Below are 23,845 nucleotides of genomic sequence, written 5' to 3' on the forward strand. Positions count from 1 at the left end.
TATGGCCTTGAGGAACTGCCGGAGATCCTGATGGACTTCTGGGATGAGATCACGGTTGTTGGGATTGTATGCAGAGATGCTAGAAAGTTGGCAGAAACTGTTAGCCACATAGTCTCAATGACTCATGAGCTCAATCATGGAGCCTTTGTCTGTGGGAAGGATTATAAGACCTGGATTGGTTTTCAGGTTATGGCAGCTGTGTGTTCCATAGGAGTGATATTGGACTCACTAGGGAGGGATTTAAAAAGAAAAGTGATGCTAGGTTAGAAGTGAAGAATTCTTGAACAGCTACCAAGGGATAACTGGGTGGAGTGGGAGGAAGATCACGGTTGGAGGAAGACTGGTATTGTCTGAAGCAATGCTTCACGTTGGGTTTTGTTTGGCTTTTGTCAATGGGGTGTGTGGCAAGGAAATGTTTCCATTGTAGAAAATGGATAAAGAAAAGAAGATCCTTTACAAGTCGTGCTAGGTTGAACTTGTGTTTTGGGCTAAATGTTAGGTCTTTAGAAAGTACTGAGACTTCTGCAGGGGTCACAGTTTTGGAAGAAAGGGTGACAATAGCATTATGGGACGAGTGCTGAGGAGCAGTGGGTTTCACTAAAGGTGGACAAAGTTTTTGGGAATACAGAATGCAGAGTAGGTCAGCAAGGCAAATTTTCAAAAAGGGGCCATTGTGGTGAGAACAAAGAGTTGTAGTATGGGTGTTGTTAGTGTGGTGGGCCTTTACAATAGTAGGCACTGAAGATGCATGTAAGAGGGTGACCACTGTGTGTTTTGAATGCATGTACAGTAGAAGAGAAGAATGTATTGACATATAATGGAATAATGACTGGAAAAATAAGAAAATAAGTTGTAGATGAGTAAAGAATGGCAGTAACAAGTGTTAAAAAAAGTGGGATGGAGGAGAGCCAAATCAGCAATGAATAACAAAAATGGAAATGCATGGGTGGAATAACACACAATAAATGGAAGGTAACCACTCACCTATAGCTGGCTGATGTGACTGAACCTTTGTTTTTGAATATACTAGCTATGTAATTACTTTTGAACATGAATCTAACCTATTAGAGCCTTTTTGCATAAATATACAATATGTAAGCTGTTTAGAATATGATATTAAGATGTTGTATATGCATAAATTTGAATATTATAATTACCCTAATGAATGATGGGTATGTTACTCTTTCTGAACAGTGGTCACAAATGGCATCATACTGCAAGTCTGTACTACGCAACGCAATTCATTGACTAATTTGTCTATCAAGTAATTGTTTACTTTATTCAAGATCATAGCAACCTACTCTTAGAAAATATATTTTTAAAATCATCTGGACATAAAAGCACGGAAGGGAGAATTTATTCGTATGAATGAAATATGAGGGCCAGTTTTAAAGTAAGAACCAATTTGTAATGGAGTAAGAGAAACTTTAGTAAAGAATGTAAAACGTATCACAAACTACAACATGCTCATTTTTTCACTTTTCAACTTAGTCACCATGAACATTTGTCAAGTTGTGGCACCAGCTTTTGGATCTCAGCATCAAAGAACTCTGCCACCTGACTGTTAAACCAGTTAGTAACAATTTCTTTCGACACCTCATTTTCAAAGTGTTTTCCACCATGAAATTCCTTCAATTTTGGAGAGAGATGACAGTCTGGCGGTGTTAAGTCAGGGCTGAATGGTGGTTGATCCAGTAATTTCCAATCAAATTTTTCCAGTTGCTTCTTTTTCTTTCCAGTTGCTTCTTTTTCTTGCCACAATGTGAGGCCGAGCATCGTCGTAAAGCAGAATGACACTGCTAGAAATCAGTCCCCACCAATGACTTTGAATGGTACACCTAAGCTTTAATAATGTTTCACAGAACCTCTCAACATTTATTGTCATTCCTCTTGGCAAAAAGTCTAACAGAAAAAAGTCTTTCCACTCCCAAAAAACTGTGGCTATTATTTTCCATGTTGTAGGTTCTGGTTTGAATTTTCATGGTTTCTGCAGGGAGTTTGAGTGGTGCCACTCACTGGATTGACATTTATTGTCTGGAGTGTAGTTCGCACTCCACGTTTCATCACCAGTCACAATGTCACAATGCTCCGAAACGGACAAAGAATATCCATTTGTTTTCTTTTGTGTTCTTCTGTCAACATTTTCAGCACCCACCTTGCACACATTTTATTGAACTGAAGTTTGCCAGCAACAATGTGAAAAGCTACTTCTTCAAAGTAGTGGAAATTATTGATGCTGCTTGTCAATAATGAAGCACCTGTTTTGGCAAATTGCCTCACTTTTTGTGTCAAGTCTTCATTCACGACAGTAGACAGTCCAGATCATTCTTCATTATGAAAATCTGTCCTTCCTCCATTAAACAGCCTCCACCATTTACGCACACCCATCATTCAATACACCTGTGCTGTCTGAATTTCAGTAGGATGAACTTGTTTTGCATTTAGGAACCAAATAACCAAGTGCGCAATCAGCAGGACTACTCATTGAAATAATGACAAACGAAGCAGTATAACCATACAATCAACACTGGCAGAAACTTGAAACGTAATGATGGCATAATGAGAGACCAGCCAAGAATGGCCAACTACGAACAGACGTCATGTGACAGCATGTATGCACACAATATGCATCGGTTCTTACTTTAAAAATGACCCTCATAGATTGAACAAGCAATATTTATACTTGTTAAAAACATTTCCATATTTATTTTATTTACTTTTATAATTTTGACGTCGTCGTGTGTCTGCAAATATATACATAATTAGATCTCAAACAATCAAAGCTAACATGTTATTGATCGCATTGAAATATGGCAAAACAATGGACATGAACTGGTACTCTGATTTAAAATACTGCTTCGGTCTATTGTTCACACAATATAAATTTCCTCTGTTTCTCATTAGAGGCGATGTAATGGTTCTACTTATCAAGCTGAGCTTCCTTTCCAATCCTTTTATAAATCATTCACTCAATGGCTGGCACTCTACCCACAGACAATTTTGTTGTATACATCTGAAGGAAAGGCAAATTAATTCTTCTAGTGTGGGCTAGAAAATCAAGATGATTGCTTCTGCCTTGTGGCATCAGTGTTTACAACTGTCAGGCACTGCAAACAGAACAACTGACTGGAAATAGGACCAATTGCCAATAACATTCCTTGATCCTCATTTTTCCAATGTTCTCATCCATTCTACCAACTCCTATCATTTAAGTACTGCATCACATAATTGCAAGGAATTGTTCGATCACAATTTTTTGTCTTCTTTCCTGGGACAAATGATCAACTGGATTTATTCCAACACGATTAGATGCAGTTGTAGCCACACTGTCATGGATCAATGTACTACCAGACACACTTATTTGTTTGTAGTAACATGAGCCTCTCTCTTACCTTCCAGGTTCTTTGAGATTTAAAAATTGAGCATGTTCGATTCTGTCCTGCTGAATCATACCTGATCCAAAATTGTCCTTTCTTCTTCAGTTCAATCAGTTTCAAGGATCAAAATAATTGTTACAGGCAAAGTCATACTGTCAGTGAATTTCTACATTGAGTCTAACACTACTGATGTGCCTACACCCACTGAAGGGCCAGGTGTTGCTAATGTGTCTTGTTAATGTTTTGCCTGAACAAGAAATTCATTTCCGTCCATTCAAGACCAGGGCCGTACAGATGCTCAACTATTTGCACCTGGGCAGGCCTTCAATTGCAAGGGTGGACACCACGGCGGGGGACTGTCTTCCTCTATAAGAATCACAAAGGCTTTCCATGCCTCCCACCACACACTGCATGAAGCTGCAGAGTTATGCCCAGATGGTAAATGTGCTGCCGTGGACTCCACTGATCATCATCACTGGCGTGATAGCAAGTTGCTGGCCCCTACTTGCATCAACATCTCCACACTCACTGTCTTCAGCATGTGCCTCAGAAGTTGTTGCCATTGCAGAGCACCACTACACATCTTGTAGTTTGTTCTTCAATAAAATGTGTAGAAAACATAGTTATCTGCCAGTTCCCTACTACGGTGGTTCCAGATTGATCATGTAGCACTACCAAGACTTGCAGAGAAGGAAATTCAAAATGTCAAAGCCCTCACAGGTGCAAAGTTAGATTCAGACCACTTTCTTTCCAAAATTAAGTTCAAAATTTTACAAGAGCCCATCATGCTAAAAACGCTAGCCGTATCATGCAGTTTGACACAGAGAAACTTAGAACAAACAAAGATTTTAAGATGAGCTTGAATCAGAAGGACTACCAATGATAAGAACAGTTAAAAACAACACTGGTTGAAAGTGCGAAGAAAACAGGAGACCAGCAGAAGGAGATATGGCAATCAAAGGGTTTCGGAAAGCAGGATTGACTGGTGTTCTCAGAAAGCAACAGAAAATCCAAAGAACTTCCAAGAAGTAAGGAAAAACACTGTCAAAATTACCGGAAATCTCAAGAGAAAACATGGAAAGGAATGATAACTGAAATACAGGATAACTTCTGAAAGTACAATAAGTGAGACTTTCATAAAACATTCAAAACTAACTTAAACAATCAAAAATCCAGGATGGAAAAATGACAATATTACAAGAAGGATACACTGCTAATCACCATACAGAGGAGACAGTGAGTCACAAATACTCTCAACAAGATGATTGCTAAACAAATGAGCTCGCAACCAAAAGACCTTCTTCTAAAGCAAACAACACACACATTCACACAAGGACAACTCAGACACACACGTCAACTGTCTCTGGCCACCAAGGCCAGACTGCGAGCAACAGTGTAAAACAGGAGAAGCAATGTGGCTGACAGGGGTAATAAGCAGGAGGCCGAAGTGGGGAGGGACATGGTGGGGTCAGAGAAGGGCAGTTAGGTGCAGTCAGGATTTTAGATAAAGAACTGGGGGAGGGGTGGGGGAAGGGGGGGGGGGGGGTGGCATGTGTGGGAAATGAGATGGATACTTCCTCCTTCCATCTGCACCAATAGAGAGAAGTTTTCTTATAACTGGACCCAGTCCATAATATTGTCCCTACATTGCCACCTGGCTCATAGAAGCCCCCAGATGGCCTTATCATCAAAATTAACCCTCTGTGAATGCAATCCCTCCTTCGACAAGGACCTCCACCTGTTCAGAGTCTATCAGTCCTTAGCCTTCACCAAAATTGTCCTGAAAAATCACATAAATCAGGCCCAAACCACCTTGCAATACGTCCTCTCCATCCACAAAATTCTCGTGCTCTACAATCCCAAATTCCTGTATCCCATTTATCACAAACACTTGCCCTCGAGGAACTAGAGCAACATGCACACCACCACTTCAAAAAGCTCTCCAACCTGTTAACCTCCTCCTCCTCCTCCTCCTCCCCACTTGAACCACCACTATCTACAATAGTCTCCAAACTTCCTCCACATCCCCTCACAGCTGACAGGCCCTGCCTCGCAAACATTTACCACACCCTCAGAAACTCTCAACCACTACCACTACCACTACCAGACCCAAAACAAATGCAATCACGAACCTTTTCTTCACCAAAAGCTTTAGTACCACAGAAGAATTGGTCCTTTCCAAAACCCTTAACTTTCCAAAAGTCTTAACGTTTGCCTCAGACCCTAATTCAATCATCCTGTACTTGTTAAAGTCCCCTTCTCCTGGTTCTGGTCCCTACAGTGCGAGCATCTTTTCACCACCAACCTTATCCATCGGGCTCCAGCTAAAACCAATGCTGAACCTTGCCCAACTCAGTTCACATTCCATCCAATCATGATCCACTCCCTGTTAATGTTCAAGAATTTCATAACTTCAAAGTCTACCTCACCATCATTCCAAAAATCCCTCAACATGGAAGCTAATCTTACATCCAAAGAAAAAATCTCAATCCCACCACCTAAAAATTGATATTGACATTATAATCCTACTGCCGAAAAAGGCTCTATCACTGTGGTTTTGAAATGCAGGGAGTACCCGACAAAACGACTCCCCCAGCTGTCAGATTCTTCTACCTGCAAACCTTCCCACTGTGAATCCATTCCGAAAATCCAACAGGATCTCCAGTCTCTCCTAAAATCCTTACGCTCATTGCAGAACCTCTCCCCTGGGTCAACCTCTCTTCTCACACCTACCACTCCCTGCACTCCTACGTTCAACATGGTTCCTACAGCCATAAGCCCAACCACCTAAGACGCCGAATTGTGGCCAGTTGCTGTGCCCCTACTGAGAGAATCTCTGCTCACGCCAACCAACATCTTCAGCCTATTACCTATAACCTACCCTCCTACATAAAAGACACCATCCATTTCCACCTTTGACTCAATAGTTCCTGTCTCTTTACAACACACACACACACACACACACACACACACACACACACACACACTCCCCTCTCCTTTTACTCTAACATCCCTGATGTCCATGGCCTTGCTGCTATTGATCACTGCCTTTCCCAACGCCCGATGGATTCCAAACCTACAACTGCTTTCCTGGTCACCATGACCAACTATGTCCTCACCCACAATTACTTCACCTTTGAAGGCATTAACTACAAACAAACCCATGGTACAGCAATGGGCACCCATATGGCACCATCCTATGCCAAACTGTTCATGGGCCATCTAGAGGAATCCTTCCAAACCACCCAGAATCCCAAACCCTTCACCTCATTCAGATTCATTGATGACATCTTCATGATTTGGGTTGAGGGTGAGGACACCCTATCCACATTTCTCCAGAACCTCAACACCTTCTCTCCAATTTGGTTCCATCTCAACCCGACAACCCACCTTCTTCTATACTGACCTCAGTCACTTGAATGGCTGCATCAGCACCTCCAATTAAATCAAACCCATCAACCAGTGGCAATACTTACACTTTGACAACTGCCATCCATTCCATACCAATAAGTCCATTACACGCAGCCTTAACAACCACACTCGTCACATCTGTAGCAATGAGCAGTCCCTCTACAAATATCCCAAGGGCCTCACTGAGGCCTTAGGGACTAAAATTACCCTCACAAGCTTGTACAGAAACAGATCACCCGTGCCTTCTCTCTCCAATCACCCACCACCTTCCTAAGTCCCAAAGGCTGGCCAAGAAGGAGCATTCCCTTCGAGACTTTTACCACCCAGGACTGGCACAACTGAATCAGATTCACCACCAGGGTTTCTACTACTTATCACCATGCCCTGAAATTACTAATATTATACCCACCGTCTTTCCCACCCCTCCCACAGTAGTATTCTCTCACTCATCAAACCTACACATTGTCCTCTTCCATTTTCATCCACACTAGCTCCCACACCCTTCCCTCATGGCTTACTTCCCAGTAACAGAGCTAGATGCCAGATTGTCTCGTACATCCTCCTACCACCATCTTCTTCAGTCTGATCACAAGCATCACCTATCCCTGAAAGGCAGGGCTACTTACCAAGCTGCAAACACTACACTGTGGTCTACATGGGCATAATAACCAACAAGTTGTATGTCCTCATGAATGGCCACTGAGAAACTATGGCCAAGAGACAGTTGTGCCAGCCAGTTGCTGAGCATGCTGCCCAACACAAAATTCTACACTTCAATGACTGCTTCACAGCCTGCATCATCTGGATCCTTTCTACCAACACCTTCTTTTCTGAATTGTGCCATTGGGAACTCACTCTGCAATATCTCCTGCATTCCCCAGCTCCCTTGTCCCAGTTTCCATTAGTCCCTGTCCTTCACCCACCTTCCCTCTTCCCTGCTCTCACTCCAGCATTACAAACCTTCTAATCCACCAACACACCCGTAGTCTTTTTCCCCCCTCCATTGCTTGTCTCCTTTTCCCCTCCCCTCCATCTAACCTGTCGATTGCTCCTAGTTGCCCTAACCCCCACTCCACCCCCCCCCCCCCAAATTCATGTCCCCATATGCTCCCACAAGCATCCTGCTATACCGCCCCCTCCCTGTCCTATCCTCCTCATTACGCCACCACTTAGATTGCTTCTCCCATTTTGCACAGTTGTGCACCAGTCATTTTGTTCTGCCTGTCGGCAATTCAACATCTCCTCTACATGGCGAGTAGTACCCTATTCTTTTCATGCAATTGTCAAGATTAACTTAAGCAAAAAACCTTAGCTTTAAGAACAAAGAAGGAAAGGTAGCAATGGAGACACGGAAAATGGTCAGATCTTGGCCAAGTACTGAACTGTCAAGCACCATCTGGGACATTTGGCTAAAAGAAGAAATAACCAAATCCCAGCTCAGAACTACCAACTGTAGAAAGTGTTGGGAACATCACAAATTCCATAAAACTTCTGGGGAAGCTGCGATCACTGCAGAACTCTATGTGAATGAGAAAACAATAATTGAACTGACACACATCATAAGTAAAATTTGGGAAGAGCAAAGTAAAGCAGACATTAGGACCCCAGAAGCTTAGTGATGGCAAGACCCTTGGAAGAAGAAATCTTTTGTTGTTTCGAAGGGAGATGCTGCTCAGACTGTTTCACCGACTACTCCAAATGAGTGTGATAGAACTGCTTCCAGCAAGAAACTTTGTGACAGCAAAGAAAAATTTGAAAACTATCAAAGTGACAGCAATGATGTGAATGAAATAATGAACATTTCATGCTCTCTAATATTTTGAAACATAACGTATTATGCCAAGTATTATGCCAAGTTTGCAAAGACAGAGGACTGGAACGCAAAATAACTTCACACATTGGTTTGGCATGTAAAATGTTATTGAAGTGTAACAAATGTGCTGCAGAAGTTTCGTTTTCTAATTCTAACAGTATTCCTCGTAGTGGTAATAGTGGAAATAAGGTGTATGATATAAACATTAGGCTAGTGTATGGCTTGCGTTGCACTGGCAAGGGCAGTGCTGCAGGGACAATGTTGTGTGGAATTATGAACTTGCCAAAACCACCAACCAAGTTTTGATTTTTTAATGAACTGGTGGGAACTTCTGCTGAAGATATTGCTCAAGCAACAATGAAGAAGGCAGTTGAAGAAGCTGTGACAGATAATGGGGATTGTAGAGATTTAACTGTTGCTTTAGATGGATCATGGCATCGTAGAGGTCATAAACATCTAAATGGAGTTGTGACAGCTACCAGTGGAGACAGTTGCAAAGTAATTGATGTTGCTATTCTCTCAAAAAATTGTAGATGTAAGGGCAATACCTAGGATGAACATAGTGAAAGTTGTGAAGCAAATTTTCACAGCACAAGTGGAGCGATGGAAGTAGAGGGAGTGAAAGCAATTTTTTCCAGATCACAGGAGTGGTATAATGTACGATACACTATCTAGGAGATGGTGATTCTAAGGGATATAAAGCTGTAGAGGAACTCTAACCTTATGGCAATGAAAATCACATTAAAAAACAGGAGTGCATTGGACATGTGCAGAACCAAATGAGGGCTCACTGTAATTGATGTAATTAAGCCCATATTCAGAGATTTATCACAGCCAAGTTTATTGGAAAAGTGTTTACATGGGACAACACAAAATCCAAATGAAAGTGTAAATAATTTAATTTGGATTAGGATTCCCAAAAGAGTGTTTGTACAGATAAAAACATTGCATTTTGGAATGTATGATGCAGTGGCAACACACAATGAAGGAAACATTATCAAATGTGACATGCTGAAACATTTAGGTTTCCAACCAGGACACGACACTATTTCCACAATGCACCTAATTGATGAAGAAAGACGAAGAGGTGCAGGAAGATGAGACAAAAGTCTACAACATGCAGCAAAAGGGAAGAAAAGACCAGTGAAAAGGAAACTAACACTGGAAAAAGAAGACGATGCTGATAATCCATCACATGGGGCAGGAATGTATTAAAAAACTTTGGAAGCCATTTCCCGTAACTTTAAGATTTTCATCTTTGAGGAACATTTTCACAAAAACTGCTAACAGTTTATCAATGAAATTTATACACAATATTGTTTACTTCTTTCCCTTCATTTTTATAACAGATTGTAAAAAAAAATATTGTATAATTCAAGAGTTATAGAAGAAAAAGTGTAAAATTTTAGAGAAAAAATAGGCATCTGTTTAAAAAAATTGTAAAACAAAAACCACTAAATATTTCTTAACATGGCATTATAACTTTGTAGAGAAATATTTACTGAACATGTAGTCCAAATTTCAGAGCAATATGTTTAATGGTTTTAGAAAAAATGTTCCTTCTATTTGCTAAAATTAACATGGAGGGGATGGATCGTTACGGCTCCCCTTAAGTGAGAGTTACAGTGAAATCCCTGAGGCTAGACTTTCTGTTCAAGCATCATGTCGAAACATAACAGAGCACAGCACTAGCCCTTAGGGAGCAACCGCTGCCGTTGTCATCGAAAATAATAAGATGACAGAACAAAAAAGTATAGATTTTGTTGTAGCTATCAGCATCCAAATAGTAAAATAGTAACAGAGGTAAACTTGAAATCCAACATATAGAAACTCTTGTTAACTGTGGGCAGTACTAGTAGTTCACTATAATGGATATACGATGTGAGTACCATATAATGGAAGTGTCTAAGATGATGAGCCGAAGAATATGTTTTCCATCCTCTGTGGGTGGACATTAGCAGTATTGGTGAATGGCACTCGGTTTAAAAAAGGCACCAGCCATGTTTCAATGGTTGTTGGATGGGTACTAAGGGGTTTGAAACCTCAACAATGTACAGTGTACCTTGACAATATAACTGTGTTATCTGATGGAGCATAGGCAGCAATTAAGGTAAGTTCTTCAGAGATTACGTCCCATGCATCTTGCATTAAGCAAGGAGAAGTGTCATTTTGAACTGAAATAAGTGAGTTATATGGGATGTATTAGTCGAGAGGGGGTAAAAATGGATCCCATGTCAATACAGGCTGTGGGAGATTTTCTGACCCCTCAGACAAGTTCAGATATCAATCATTCTTGGGATTGGCCCATTACTATATAAAATTCACAAAGGGATTTGCAGATGTGAAATCTCAGTAGACAACAGAACATCAGGCCACATTTGAGACGCTGAAGGGGTTTTGACATCAAGTCCAGTGTTGATCTTTCCAGACTGTGAAAACGTTTGGTACTGTCATGTCTTGTTTCCAATCTAGTATTGGGGTGTGTTTTGGGGCAAGTAATACATAGTGAGGAACATGCTGTGGCTTACACCTCTCCTCCATTGTGGAGTAATTCCTATAGAAGCTGAGAAGAATTACTTGACAATGGAGATGTTGAATTTAATACACAGGACTCATATTTTAGATATCTTTATGGTAAAAAACTCAGGGTGATAACTGATCACACAGTATAGAATCGGTTGTTTATGTTGAATGATTCTTCAAGCAGACTCGATATGGGAATCGAGACTAAGTGAGTTTGACTTTGAAGTGATTCATAAACCATGGAAGAAACATGGGAATGTGCACAGTCTGAGAGAAAGGTCATGACAGAGTAAACTCTCGATCACAGCCTTGCAGAGCGGCAGAAAGCACAAGTTGCTGATGCAGACTGAAAGCTGTAAACAACATAGCAACGGTACCTAGTGTACAACAGGTTGTTATGTAGGTCAACTAAGCTAGTGCTGGGGACTCTAGTACCTGCTAAGCTGAAAGAGAAGGTATTGAAGGAACCACACAGTTGGACACTATCTGTGCAAGGTGGTCACAGTGCGAGGGGTCGAAGGGTGGAAGAGTGTTACAAATAGAGGACAAGCAAAAGCAATGTAGACCAGTACATATGGAATTGTGTATCGTGTGCACAGTGAGCAGATCTGGGCCATCAGCAAGAACCACTACAGAGGTTACCTGAGTCAAACTTCCCTTTTGAAATGATAGAAATGAATATTTTACGACCTTTTAGCAGACGCCACCACAAAACCATTACATTCTGACTGCTATTCATCATTCTCGTGATAATAGCAATGTTTGCCATTCCAAATCAACAAGCAACTATGGTGGTACAGGACATCATGAATAACTGATTGCTGAATTTTTGTGTCTCTGAGACGGTAATCACATACCAAAGTACTAACTTCATGTCAGATTTGATGAAGCAGTTATGTCATTTGCTATTGGTTCGGAAGCTATGGATGACTCCAGGTAGAACAGAATACATACATTGTACTATTGGTACGATGTTTGTTTACTAGGTCAACAGGCACTATGATTATTGGGATGTTTATTTATCATATGTAGTGACAGCATATAATTCCAAAGTGCACATCAGCACTGGGATTTCTACGGATAAGGTAATGTACGGGAGGAAGAGGCCTACACTTTTTTGATGTAATCAAACAGAAAATCTAGAGGAACAGAGAGCCAGTACAGAATTTTGCAAAGACACTGAAGGAAGTATGGAAACACCAAAGCCCTGGAGTGTCATGAAAAGCAGGAAAATGTACAGGGAAATTGCTGGAATACAGACTATGCCTGTCGGTGATACTATCTTGTCTGTATGCACCAAAGGGTAAGACAAAAAAGTTTGTTACGCTGTACCAGGTGAGCAAGATGATGTCACCAGTAAATGTCAAGCTACAATTGCCAACATGGATGATTATAGTTCATGTTGGGTGCCTAAAACCATTTCAATGTGTTCCAGACTCATTGCCAAGGTATTGGCACTCATCACTACGATAAGAGCAGAGGAAACTAACAAGAGCGGAGGGCGAAAGGCTCTTGGGTGATCTATGCCCACAATATGGATTAAGACCACAAAAGTAAAAACTGTCAAGTATCATTCTAGTGCGCTTTAACGTACATAGTGAAAAAAATTATTTTGGATTGTAACGTTAGATAAGGTAGTGGTGTGCAGATAGGAATGTCAACTGGTAATTGCATTGCAGTGTGATTTCATTTGTATAGAGAGTATGGAAAATAACATAGGTTGCTGTAAAATTACTGTAGTTATTTTCTTATGCCAGAGAGTTTTGTCTTTTCATTAGAGGCGGTGTGCTGCGAGAGGGAGAGGCGGTGTGCTGCGAGAGGGAGAGGCGGCGTGCTGCGAGAGGGAGAGGCGGCGTGCTGCGAGAGGGAGAGGCGGCGTGCTGCGAGAGGGAGAGGCGGCGTGCTGCGAGAGGGAGAGGCGGCGTGCTGCGAGAGGGAGAGGCGGCGTGCTGCGAGAGGGAGAGGCGGCGTGCTGCGAGAGGGAGAGGCGGCGTGCTGCGAGAGGGAGAGGCGGCGTGCTGCGACAGGGAGAGGCGGCGTGCTGCGACAGGGAGAGGCGGCGTGCTGCGACAGGGAGAGGCGGCGTGCTGCGACAGGGAGAGGCGGCGTGCTGCGACAGGGAGAGGCGGCGTGCTGCGACAGGGAGAGGCGGCGTGCTGCGGCAGGGAGAGGCGGCGTGCTGCGGCAGGGAGAGGCGGCGTGCTGCGACAGGGAGAGGCGGCGTGCTGCGACAGGGAGAGGCGGCGTGCTGCGACAGGGAGAGGCGGCGTGCTGCGAGAGGGAGAGGCGGCGTGCTGCGAGAGGGAGAGGCAGCGTGCTGCGAGAGGGAGAGGCGGCGTGCTGCGAGAGGGAGAGGCGGCGTGCTGCGAGAGGGAGAGGCGGCATGCTGCGAGACGGAGAGGCGGCATGCTGCGAGACGGAGAGGCGGCATGCTGCGAGAGGGAGAGGCGGCATGCTGGGAGAGGGAGCATGCTGGGAGAGGGAGCATGCTGGGAGAGGCAGCATGCTGGGAGAGGGAGCATGCTGGGAGAGGGAGCATGCTGGGAGAGGGAGCATGCTGGGAGAGGCAGCATGCTGCGAGAGGGAGAGGCAGCATGCTGCGAGAGGGAGAGGCAGCATGCTGCGAGAGGGAGAGGCAGCATGCTGCGAGAGGGAGAGGCAGCATGCTGCGAGAGGGAGAGGCAGCATGCTGCGAGAGGGAGAGGCAGCATGCTGCGAGAGGGAGAGGCAGCATGCTGGGAGAGGGAGAGGCAGCATGCTGGGAGAGGGAGAGGCAGCATGCTGGGAGAGGGAGAGGCAGCATGCTGGGAGAGGGAGAGGCAGCATGCTGGGAGAGGGGGAGGCAGCATGCTGGGAGAGGGGGAGGCAGCATGCTGGGAGAGGGGGAGGCAGCATGCTGGGAGAGGGGGAGGCAGCATGCTGGGAGAGGGAGAGGCTGTATGCTGGGAGAGGGGGAGGCAGCATGCTGCGAGAGGGAGAGGCAGCATGCAGGGAGAGGCAGCATGCTGGGAGAGGGAGCATGCTGGGAGAGGGAGCATGCTGGGAGAGGGAGCATGCTGGGAGAGGGAGCATGCTGGGAGAGGGAGCATGCTGGGAGAGGGAGCATGCTGGGAGAGGGAGCATGCTGGGAGAGGGAGCATGCTGGGAGAGGGAGCATGCTGGGAGAGGCGGCGTGCTGCGAGAGGGAGAGGCGGCGTGCTGCGAGAGGGAGAGGCGGCGTGCTGCGAGAGGGACAGGCGGCGTGCTGCGAGAGGGACAGGCGGCGTGCTGCGAGAGGGACAGGCGGCGTGCTGCGAGAGGGACAGGCGGCGTGCTGCGAGAGGGACAGGCGGCGTGCTGCGAGAGGGACAGGCGGCGTGCTGCGAGAGGGACAGGCGGCGTGCTGCGAGAGGGACAGGCGGCGTGCTGCGAGAGGGACAGGCGGCGTGCTGCGAGAGGGACAGGCGGCGTGCTGCGAGAGGGAGAGGCGGCGTGCTGCGAGAGGGGGAGGCGGCGTGCTGGGAGAGGGAGAGGCGGCGTGCTGGGAGAGGGAGAGGCGGCGTGCTGGGAGAGGGAGAGGCAGCATGCTGGGAGAGGGAGATGCAGCATGCTGGGAGAGGGAGAGGCAGCATGCTGGGAGAGGGAGAGGCAGCATGCTGGGAGAGGGAGAGGCAGCATGCTGGGAGAGGGAGAGGCAGCATGCTGGGAGAGGGAGAGGCAGCATGCTGGGAGAGGGAGAGGCAGCATGCTGGGAGAGGGAGAGGCAGCATGCTGGGAGAGGGAGAGGCAGCATGCTGGGAGAGGGAGAGGCAGCATGCTGCGAGAGGGAGAGGCAGCATGCTGCGAGAGGGAGAGGCAGCATGCTGCGAGAGGGAGAGGCAGCATGCTGGGAGAGGGAGAGGCAGCATGCTGGGAGAGGGAGAGGCAGCATGCTGGGAGAGGGAGAGGCAGCATGCTGGGAGAGGGAGAGGCTGTATGCTGGGAGAGGGAGAGGCTGTATGCTGGGAGAGGGGGAGGCAGCATCAAATCATTCAAAAGGGACAGGGGGAATAGTTAAAGTTCCTTTTTCCAAATTGACTGCATGCCAGAGATAGGGGGAAGTCATGTCTTAATCCTGGCCATGCTACACTTCTTCACTGAGAGTGAACTTGGAGCACTGCAGGACCACCATTTGGAAAGAAATGATATTCGCTAGGCAAGAGGATGTTATTGTCACCAGTCACTGATGGCTGCTAAGGATGACTTACAGTACAGAGGAAATCAGGAATGAGATTCGGAGGTTGGAGGATACGTTTTTGTAATTACATAGAGAGGTGGAAGGACATGAGTGTTCGGAGAAGTATGGAGGGAAAGCCAAGGAACGTGTATGACCTACAAGTCATTATGGGGCAACTGCAGCAAGGCACAGATATAGTACCACGAACCTCGGAACGATGCAGGATGGGATGGTTAGATGCTGTTGGGAAAATACTGAAGACAGTATTCAGGTTTCTGATATCAATGATATCCACAAGATGAATGACATCATGGGTAGAATAGTGGAAGTTGAAGTTAGTAATAAAAAAGCACACTACATAGTTATCAAACTTTGAGAAGCATGTACTAAACATCCCAAGTACTTTGCAGAAGCTGACAGCAGAACTAACAGTCTGTAAGGACTCTGGCTGACACAGTGAAATAGGATATGGGGTTATACAGACCCATTCAATTCACTAAACACAAGGGTGATGGTCGCAAGGCTTTTACAATCAATAGCCAACAGCATATGGGATGCTCAGGTGGAAGTGACTGAGTTACACGAAGTCATACACTGTGCAGTGCACAGACAGTTCAACCCAGCATTGCTGTTATCGGAGCAGTACCTTGTCGTCATGCAAAAGGTTCAGACCGAATTATCTATAGGGTTGGGACTAATTGCAGAGCCAAGCAAACAAACTTAACAACTATACAACAATATAGCAACAGTGGAAGTTAGAAAGGGCTAGAACATCTATGTGCTGGTTCAGTTCTCATTTGCAAATCACCACACCTATAAAATTTTCGCCATCCACCCTTACCTGGTAAAGCAGGGAGCCCTACGGAAGTATGTGCCAATAAGGACAAGAGAGGTAACGTTAATTTCCGAGGATAGGGGAAAGCACACTCTAATTTCACTAGAACTCCGCCTGTGTCAGAGGGAACAGCTTGCAACATGCCTGACCCAAGTGATCAAGACTGGTGCAGACACATCAGCATTACTGTGAGTCTTCAGTATCTCCTGGAATATTAGTTGATCAAATATTTCATATGTGTACTGTCAGTTCACAGTTACTAACTGGTATAATATTTCAGCAGTCAGACAAGTCGCCACCGTCCTGATGAAATGGCCTTGAGAAAGTGCAATGCAAACTTACATTCCTTCCCCATCAAGGATGCTCTGGACACCATCCACAATAAAGGACATGTACCAGTGGCTAAAGAGATAGGTGCATTAATGATGATGGTCACAAATGCCAACAGGTTGCTCTGGATGAAGCAGTGCAGATGTAGGCCCTCTGGCCACCCCTTCACTGTGTTTACAGAGTGTCTTATCCTCTCAACAAATACAATGTACAGTAGCCAGGATGAATGGAGGGTTTATGTTTACACTGCCACAGCTGGACACCGAAACAGTTGTTGCCGAGAAGAGTAGCTGACACAACTGACTCTTCTCCCACCTACGCACAACCCTGCGTAGGAGTGGTGTAAGGAGTGACCTGTGTGGGGGAAGGGATAGAAGTCCCCTATACACACAGAGTATGTCAGTTCGCCTGTCAATAGCAACATGTCTGACTGCCGAGATATTATGCCTGCTGAACATGAACTTGGAGTACCCCTGAAAACAGTTTGATCAACCATTGTCACTATTTTCAAGAGGCATTTTTTCACTTTTTCTATTCTTTTTTCTTTTTCTAAGAAGTTCCACATTTTTCAGTTAGTTTTTACATATCAACCTCATCTGTTACCATTTTTTTTAACGATACTTAAGAAGAAAAGATATCTCCCACTAGAGAGTTCCAGCAAGATTTCAAATGCTAGTGACACACTTCATACTCTGCCAGTTTCCAAAATAATTATCACAATATTAGTTCTACAATAACTTACCATTATTGCTTCAACAACAATTATACAATATTTGGTATTGTACTGGAATCTGCTGCTGTACCAGTGAATCATTTGTAAAGCAAGTGGATAAAAAATCTGTAGAACTACTTGATCAGTATCACATCCCAGTTTTATGACAGCAGATATTATTCTCCTGAATAATTCAGCTTTTGTTTCCTCTTCTCTGTGCCATTCTGTCAAAAGAAAAAACTATGAACAATAGCATATTAAATGCACTCTTGCTCTTAATCATCTCCCAATTAGTAAAATATAAAATAAGTCACAGCAACTTAAAAAAAATACACTGAATTCTAAGTTACTACCACAGCTGCAGAGCAACTTAAGATTAGTTACAGTACGAATGAGATTCAGCTGCTGGCATGGAGAAACTATGTTTGAAAATTCCAAATTAAACAACACACAAAATTAATATATCAATTTGTTGAAAATATAAATTAACTGTATATATAAATAAATCTACTCACCCATGGGCAGCAGGAGAACAAAAACACACACAAGTTAAGGTAATGTGCATGCTTTTGGAGTCTGTAGCTTCTGCTCCTGGCAAATGGGGTGAACAGAAAGGAAAAGGGGTGAAGGAAAAGGACTGGCACGGTTTAGGAAATGGGGAGAGTTATGGAAAAGTCTTCCAGAATCCCCTGGGTCAGGGGAGACTTGCCGGACCTTCTCATCCTGATCAGTAAGTCTCCCCTGACCTGGGGTTCTGGGTTAGTTTTCTGTAATACTCCCTATTTCCTAAACCTCACATGTCCTTTTCCTTCAACCCTCTTCCTTCTTCTTGAACCCTTCTTCCAGAAGAAGGAACCACTGGCTCCGAAAGCTTGTACATCTCCTAAACTTTTGTGTGTGTTTTCTACACCCTTTGCTTAGCAAGTAGGTTTTCTTTATCTAACCTGTTAAACAAATTTATTATTCATTCTCCACAGCTAAAGCAACACATACAACAAACTGCAATGTTTAAATTCAAACCTGTAAACATCTACCTTTGAAGAATCTCTTACAATACTGACACATATGATGCTGGCATTGTTGGAAATTGCGCAGTTTCAACTCTTTCTTAGCTCTGGTTATGGTATATATCTTATCACTTTAATCTCAATGTCTCTCTCACTGCCTTCCCCATGAAGAAGGGACACTTTCTCGATTGAGATTGGTCAGTTACTTCATAAGCAAGGTTTTCTATAAACAAGCCACCTTTTTTTTACTAGGTATCTGGTTTTCACATGTCATTATAATGAGCTGTCCACATATTTAGAGAAAATCCAGATTCTGACAACTGGAAAATTACACCAAGAGCTTCAAGTGCATTCACTGGATACCCCATTGCCCTCTCAGTTTATAATAAGACCTCATAAATTCATAAGCTATTATGACTTAAGAAACTGTAATTTACATTAGGTGTTCATCCATAATAAATGTTACAAGTTGGAAATTTGTTACAATTGTGGGCTGTACGAGCACCAGAGAGCCCTTTAGGATCACAACAAGGTAAATGGATAAGCCACATAGTTTTCACCCCTAAAGTTATCTGTGCATTAACTAGTAGCTCACAGCAAGTGCACGCCCAACCCGCATGGCATTCACCCAGCACTTATGGCTCAGTCACTTGTGTAGCTTGCACAGCCAGGTGAAAATCATGTAGATGTATAAATGCCAGAATATTGTTGGGTGTACAGCACCAATGCTCTCCACAGGCTCGCACTATGTTGTGATATAGTTAAAGTTCATGTTCCTTCAGTCACATGGATGGCATTACATATATGTTAAGTCACACTAATCCACTTTGAAAGCCGTGAGGATAGTGAGTGATGGGAAACAACTGCCGCTCACTCAGCTCACCACGCAGATGGAGTGCTGTATTACCTAGTAACGTCCATGTAAAACAGAAGCACATACTGAGAACAGAGATAGGTGACAGACTTAGCATGTGAGTATCCTTGGCACAGACTAGTCAAAAGTAGTGAGAGAGCTCACCAATGTGAATAAAACTGAGTTGTGGATAAATGCATGAGCAATCATTTGTTAGAATACCATGCCACAGTCCTCGAGCAGGCCACGCACCATTTACTACTAAAACTGTCTGTCAACTATCATTTACCTTATATGAGGATAACTGGCCTACACCGGCAGTGAAATGTGTGGCAGAATTAACATGAAAGTGTCCTCAGTGCCACTCATCAAATGTTGGGAAAGGGAGCTTAACATGTATACTGTTGTATAATTAACATGGGTCCTATACACATAGGTTTAGGAGTAACATAAGCAGGACAATATGGAGTTGTAACCTATCGGGATCCTAGATCCACAATCACAGTACAAGAGTTACAGAAGCACCACCTCCATATTTTCCCCACTGGCAATGGTTGGTCATTTTATTACTACTGGCCAGGGGCTGATGGTGATCACCAGTGATCACCTTGAGGGGACCACACTTCTAATAGGATGACTTTCTGGGTCTGTTTTCAGAGCAGTGTATGGGGCTTTTAGTGGATCAACAAAGTGTCTACTTAACCAGCCATAGTTAAAAAATATCTTATGATTGTCCACCTGACTAGCTGAGTGGTAACGTGCTAGCCTTCCATGTAGCGGGCCCAGGTTCGATTCCCAGCAGGGTTGGAGATTTCCTCTGATCATGGACTGGGTCTTGTGCTGTCATCAACATTTCGTCCTCATCACTGGACCGCAAGTTGCCCAATATGGCGTCAGCTGAAATTGGGCTTCACTCGGCGGCCGAACCTCCCCCAATGGGGCCTTCCGGCCAACAATGCCATACAATCAGTTCATTTTTTATCCTATGATTACTTCAATAGCTAAGTACACTTCTATCCAATCCGAAATATGTTATCTTTTACAACTGTTGCTTGTTTCAATTATTTTTGTGAAAAGAGAGAAGAAAAATCAGAAGACAGCCGAGGTAATTATTTATCTACATCTTCTTATCTGCAAGAAAAATGCGTAACATATGGCTAATTTAAATCCCACAGAAAAATATTTAAACTCAAGTATTAGGAAGGAAAACCTCTAAGTTCAATTTAGAATCCAGAGAGGAAAATTCACAGCCGTAACTTTTACAAGCTATTAGAATAAGGCAAAGATAATACAAAATTCTACGCACTTAATAACTGAACAATACTCACTCATTCCAAGCATTAGCATTACAACAGCCTGTAGGAGCTCACAAGACACCACTCGAGTTTTCCGGTCACCCGAATTCAACGCAAGGTCAATAATCCTTGGCAGGAATTGGTCTAAACAAAAATAGCACATAAAAGATACATAGCCTCTGAAAAACAACTACAAATAAAATACTGACAAGATACTTATATTCTATCTACAGTCACACAATTATTATTGCATGACTATCATCATCTGTGATATGAACTTCTTGTTTAGGTGCTGGTCAAGAGCGCACATGAATTTTACAAAAGGCACAACATTGTGCAATCTGTAATAAAGTTATTACAGGCAGCACAGTTTATGCATTTTGTAAAATCCTGTGATATGGATAGAGATTAGGTTTCTACAAATTATCTAACAAAAAATGTAAAAACAGCAATTAATCAATCACTATTAATAATGCTATTTAGCACAAACAGCACCATTACAGGTTTTGAACCAGCAGATTAGTGTCAGAAAACTTTTCATGCGTATGATTGCATTTTACTTCAGTTGAACATGTGATATTGGCTATTCTTGACTGTGCTGAAAGCTTCTTAGGCTCATTATGACCTACTGACAAAAACAATGTAAGAAAAAGGACTATTTTCCTGTAATTGGATCTAAAAATGAATAAAAACAATATGAACAACTTTCTACGATACAAATGTTCTAAGCTGAGAGAGTTTAATCTCTCAGCCAATTAGTGACAAGGAGCAATTACTCTCATTGTATACAAATGTTGTTAAGAAAGGAATGACGATAATGTTAGTACAAACTTCATACTGAACTTAAAGGGAAAAATGTGATAAATGATTTTCACTTTATTTCCAGCATGTACTTATAATGTCTGCTAGCTAAGTAGTATCTAGCGTATCTTATCACAAATGGATTTGATGACTGTGGTGGTGACACACCATCATACTGCATGTACCACTAAAGTTATATGTGGCCTGTCTACATCTACATCCATACTCCGCAATCCACCATACGGTGCGTGGCGGAGGGTACCTCGTACCACAAATTGCATCTTCTCTCCCTGTTCCACTCCAAAACAGAATGAGGGAAAAATGATTGCCTATATGCCTCTTTATGAGCCCTAATGTCTCTTATCTTATCTTATCTTTGTGGTCTTTCCACGAAATGTAAGTTGGCGGCAGTAAAACTGTAATGCAGTCAGCCTCAAATGCTTGTTCTCTAAATTTCCTCAGTAGCGATTCACGAAAAGAACACCACCTTTCCTCCAAAGACTCCCACCTGAGTTCCTGAAGCATTTCCGTAACACTTGCGTGATGATCAAACCTACCAGTAACAAATATAGCAGCCCGCCTCTGAATTGCTTCTATGTCCTCCCTCAATCCGACCTGATAGGGATACCAAACGCTCGAGCATTACTCAAGAATAGGTCGTATTAGTGTTTTATAAGTGGTCTCCTTTACAGATGAACATCTTCCCAAAATTCTACCAATGAACTGAAGACGACTGTCCGCCTTCCCTACAACTGCCATTACATGCCCCACAACTGCCATTACATGCTTGTCCCACTTCACATCGCTCTGCAATGTTACGCTCAAATATTTAATCAACGTGACTGTGTCAAGCGCTACACTACTAATGGAGTATTCAAACATTACGGGATTCTTTTTCCTATTCAGTCCAGCACTGATCCATTTCAAGGGCATTTTTCTTTGCCATCATCCCCTCTTCAATATCAATTGCTTATAAGCCATACTGGGTAACTAGCACCACCCTGCATTAAATACTTTTACCTATTATGTTACTGCCCTATATGGTAGCTAGTACTTAATTAGTGATGGCAAAACTACAGAAAAAATGTGAGAAGTAAAACAGAGAAGAAAGATATAGAATAAACATACGAATACTAATGAACTAGCAAAAAATTATAGCGTTTAAACATTCAGAAATGATGTTAATATGGCAGAGCTCTATGTACAGGAAGGTAAACCACACAGCAGCCTTTGGAGAACACTTTATGAGGTCATTCAAGTCCCTTGAATTCTTCTTATAGGGGAATTCACTAATAATACTGTATATTGTTTGATATTTTGCTCCATACTCACTTTCTGGGCTGTGTACACTCTACCTTTTATAAAGAGATGCTTTGAATCTTGCAACCTGGTTCTGATTGCTTGATGCAGCTCCAGATCTTTCTTGGCAGCTGCAAGCCTGTAGGTGGTATGGTTGGGGCAGAATGTTTAGCCAGACCTTGTCAAGTACCCAGTGTCCAGTTAGCTTAACAGTGCTCTTCTATATCACAAAGAGTAGGTCAGTGGAGGCTGCCAAGATACCACACAGGCTTTCTAAATCCAAGCATGCTATGTCAGAAGACAAGAAAGAATCTTGTCGATTGGAGAGATTGTAAGAACTGATTCCTTGTATGTTTTATTGCATTCTCTTTCCATTGCCTGTTGGCCAAGTTCTGGTGGTGACATACTAGGTAAGATATGAAGCCAGGGAACTAATCTTGATTTGATGCCAATAACAATTCTCACTGTGTTTTTTAACTGGACACCAATCTTGCTGAACGATTATGTCTAACCCAAGCAAGTATGCAGTATTCAGCAACAGAATACATAATCAATTGGACACCATGTGTAAAGTGTCTGATTACACCCCAAGCTTGTGCCAGTCAGCTTTCTGATAATATTGTTTCAAGATTTAATTTTTTGTTCAGTTATTTCACGAGATTTTCCAAATGTCAGAGAGCAGTTACGTATTAAGCCTATGCACAGAGAACTGGGTTAAATACATAATAATATGAACTATAACAACTTGACAAGTAATTGAGATATTCACTGAAGTATGTTTCTACAAGTATGGTAACTCAAAATGTTTCTTTACACACCTAACACCTCGATATGTGCATCATTTGTGGCACAACAGACATCTAATCCATATTTCAAGTCTCTGCAAGTGTTTTGCAGCAATGGAGGCTTAAAATTTGAGACAGCTGCTCATGCACGATTGTACAGATCTAGTGCAAACTGGTATCGGCTACACTTTATTCTTGATAAATCCCCACTGAAAAAAAATCAAGTGGCATAATGTCTGGGTTTCTAGAGCGCCAAGTAATCAATTGACAACCTCTCCCAATCCAGCAACATGGGAACTCTTGATCCAAAAAATCCCTCGCAATGTTCTTGAAAGGGTGTGGTTCACCATCTTGTAGAAAGGTCACATCATGAGGAAGTTAGTGCAACAACATACGTAGACGTACTGTGCCAAAACTGAAGGCTTCACAAAGAGTAGCAGTTTAATAAAGCTCAAAAGAAGTCGATATTGTGCTTATGTTGTTTACATGGAATATAACATCTCTTTTGTTTATTGGCTTTTGGGACAAAAACTCCATTGTTTATATAAGGGTAATCCCAAAAGTAAGGTCTCCTATTTTTTTATAAGTACGTAGACCTGTTTATTTCTA

At 43.1% G+C, this 23,845-nt stretch overlaps 1 protein-coding gene across 1 annotated transcript in view; it reads right to left on the reverse strand.

Annotated features, from left to right (window-relative positions):
* Positions 1-23,845, reverse strand: part of LOC126226731 (DNA-dependent protein kinase catalytic subunit-like) — a 563,510-nt gene that overhangs the window by 366,558 nt on the left and 173,107 nt on the right. Inside the window, exons 16-17 of the mRNA XM_049942233.1 lie at positions 20,385-20,495; positions 17,227-17,420 (exon numbers count right to left, since the gene is read on the reverse strand). Coding sequence (XP_049798190.1) covers positions 17,227-17,420; positions 20,385-20,495 — 305 coding nt within the window. The remainder of the gene's footprint in view (positions 1-17,226; positions 17,421-20,384; positions 20,496-23,845) is intronic.

The sequence above is a fragment of the Schistocerca nitens genome, chromosome 1 (genome assembly GCF_023898315.1).
Source record: "Schistocerca nitens isolate TAMUIC-IGC-003100 chromosome 1, iqSchNite1.1, whole genome shotgun sequence".
Lineage (NCBI taxonomy): Eukaryota > Metazoa > Arthropoda > Insecta > Orthoptera > Acrididae > Schistocerca > Schistocerca nitens.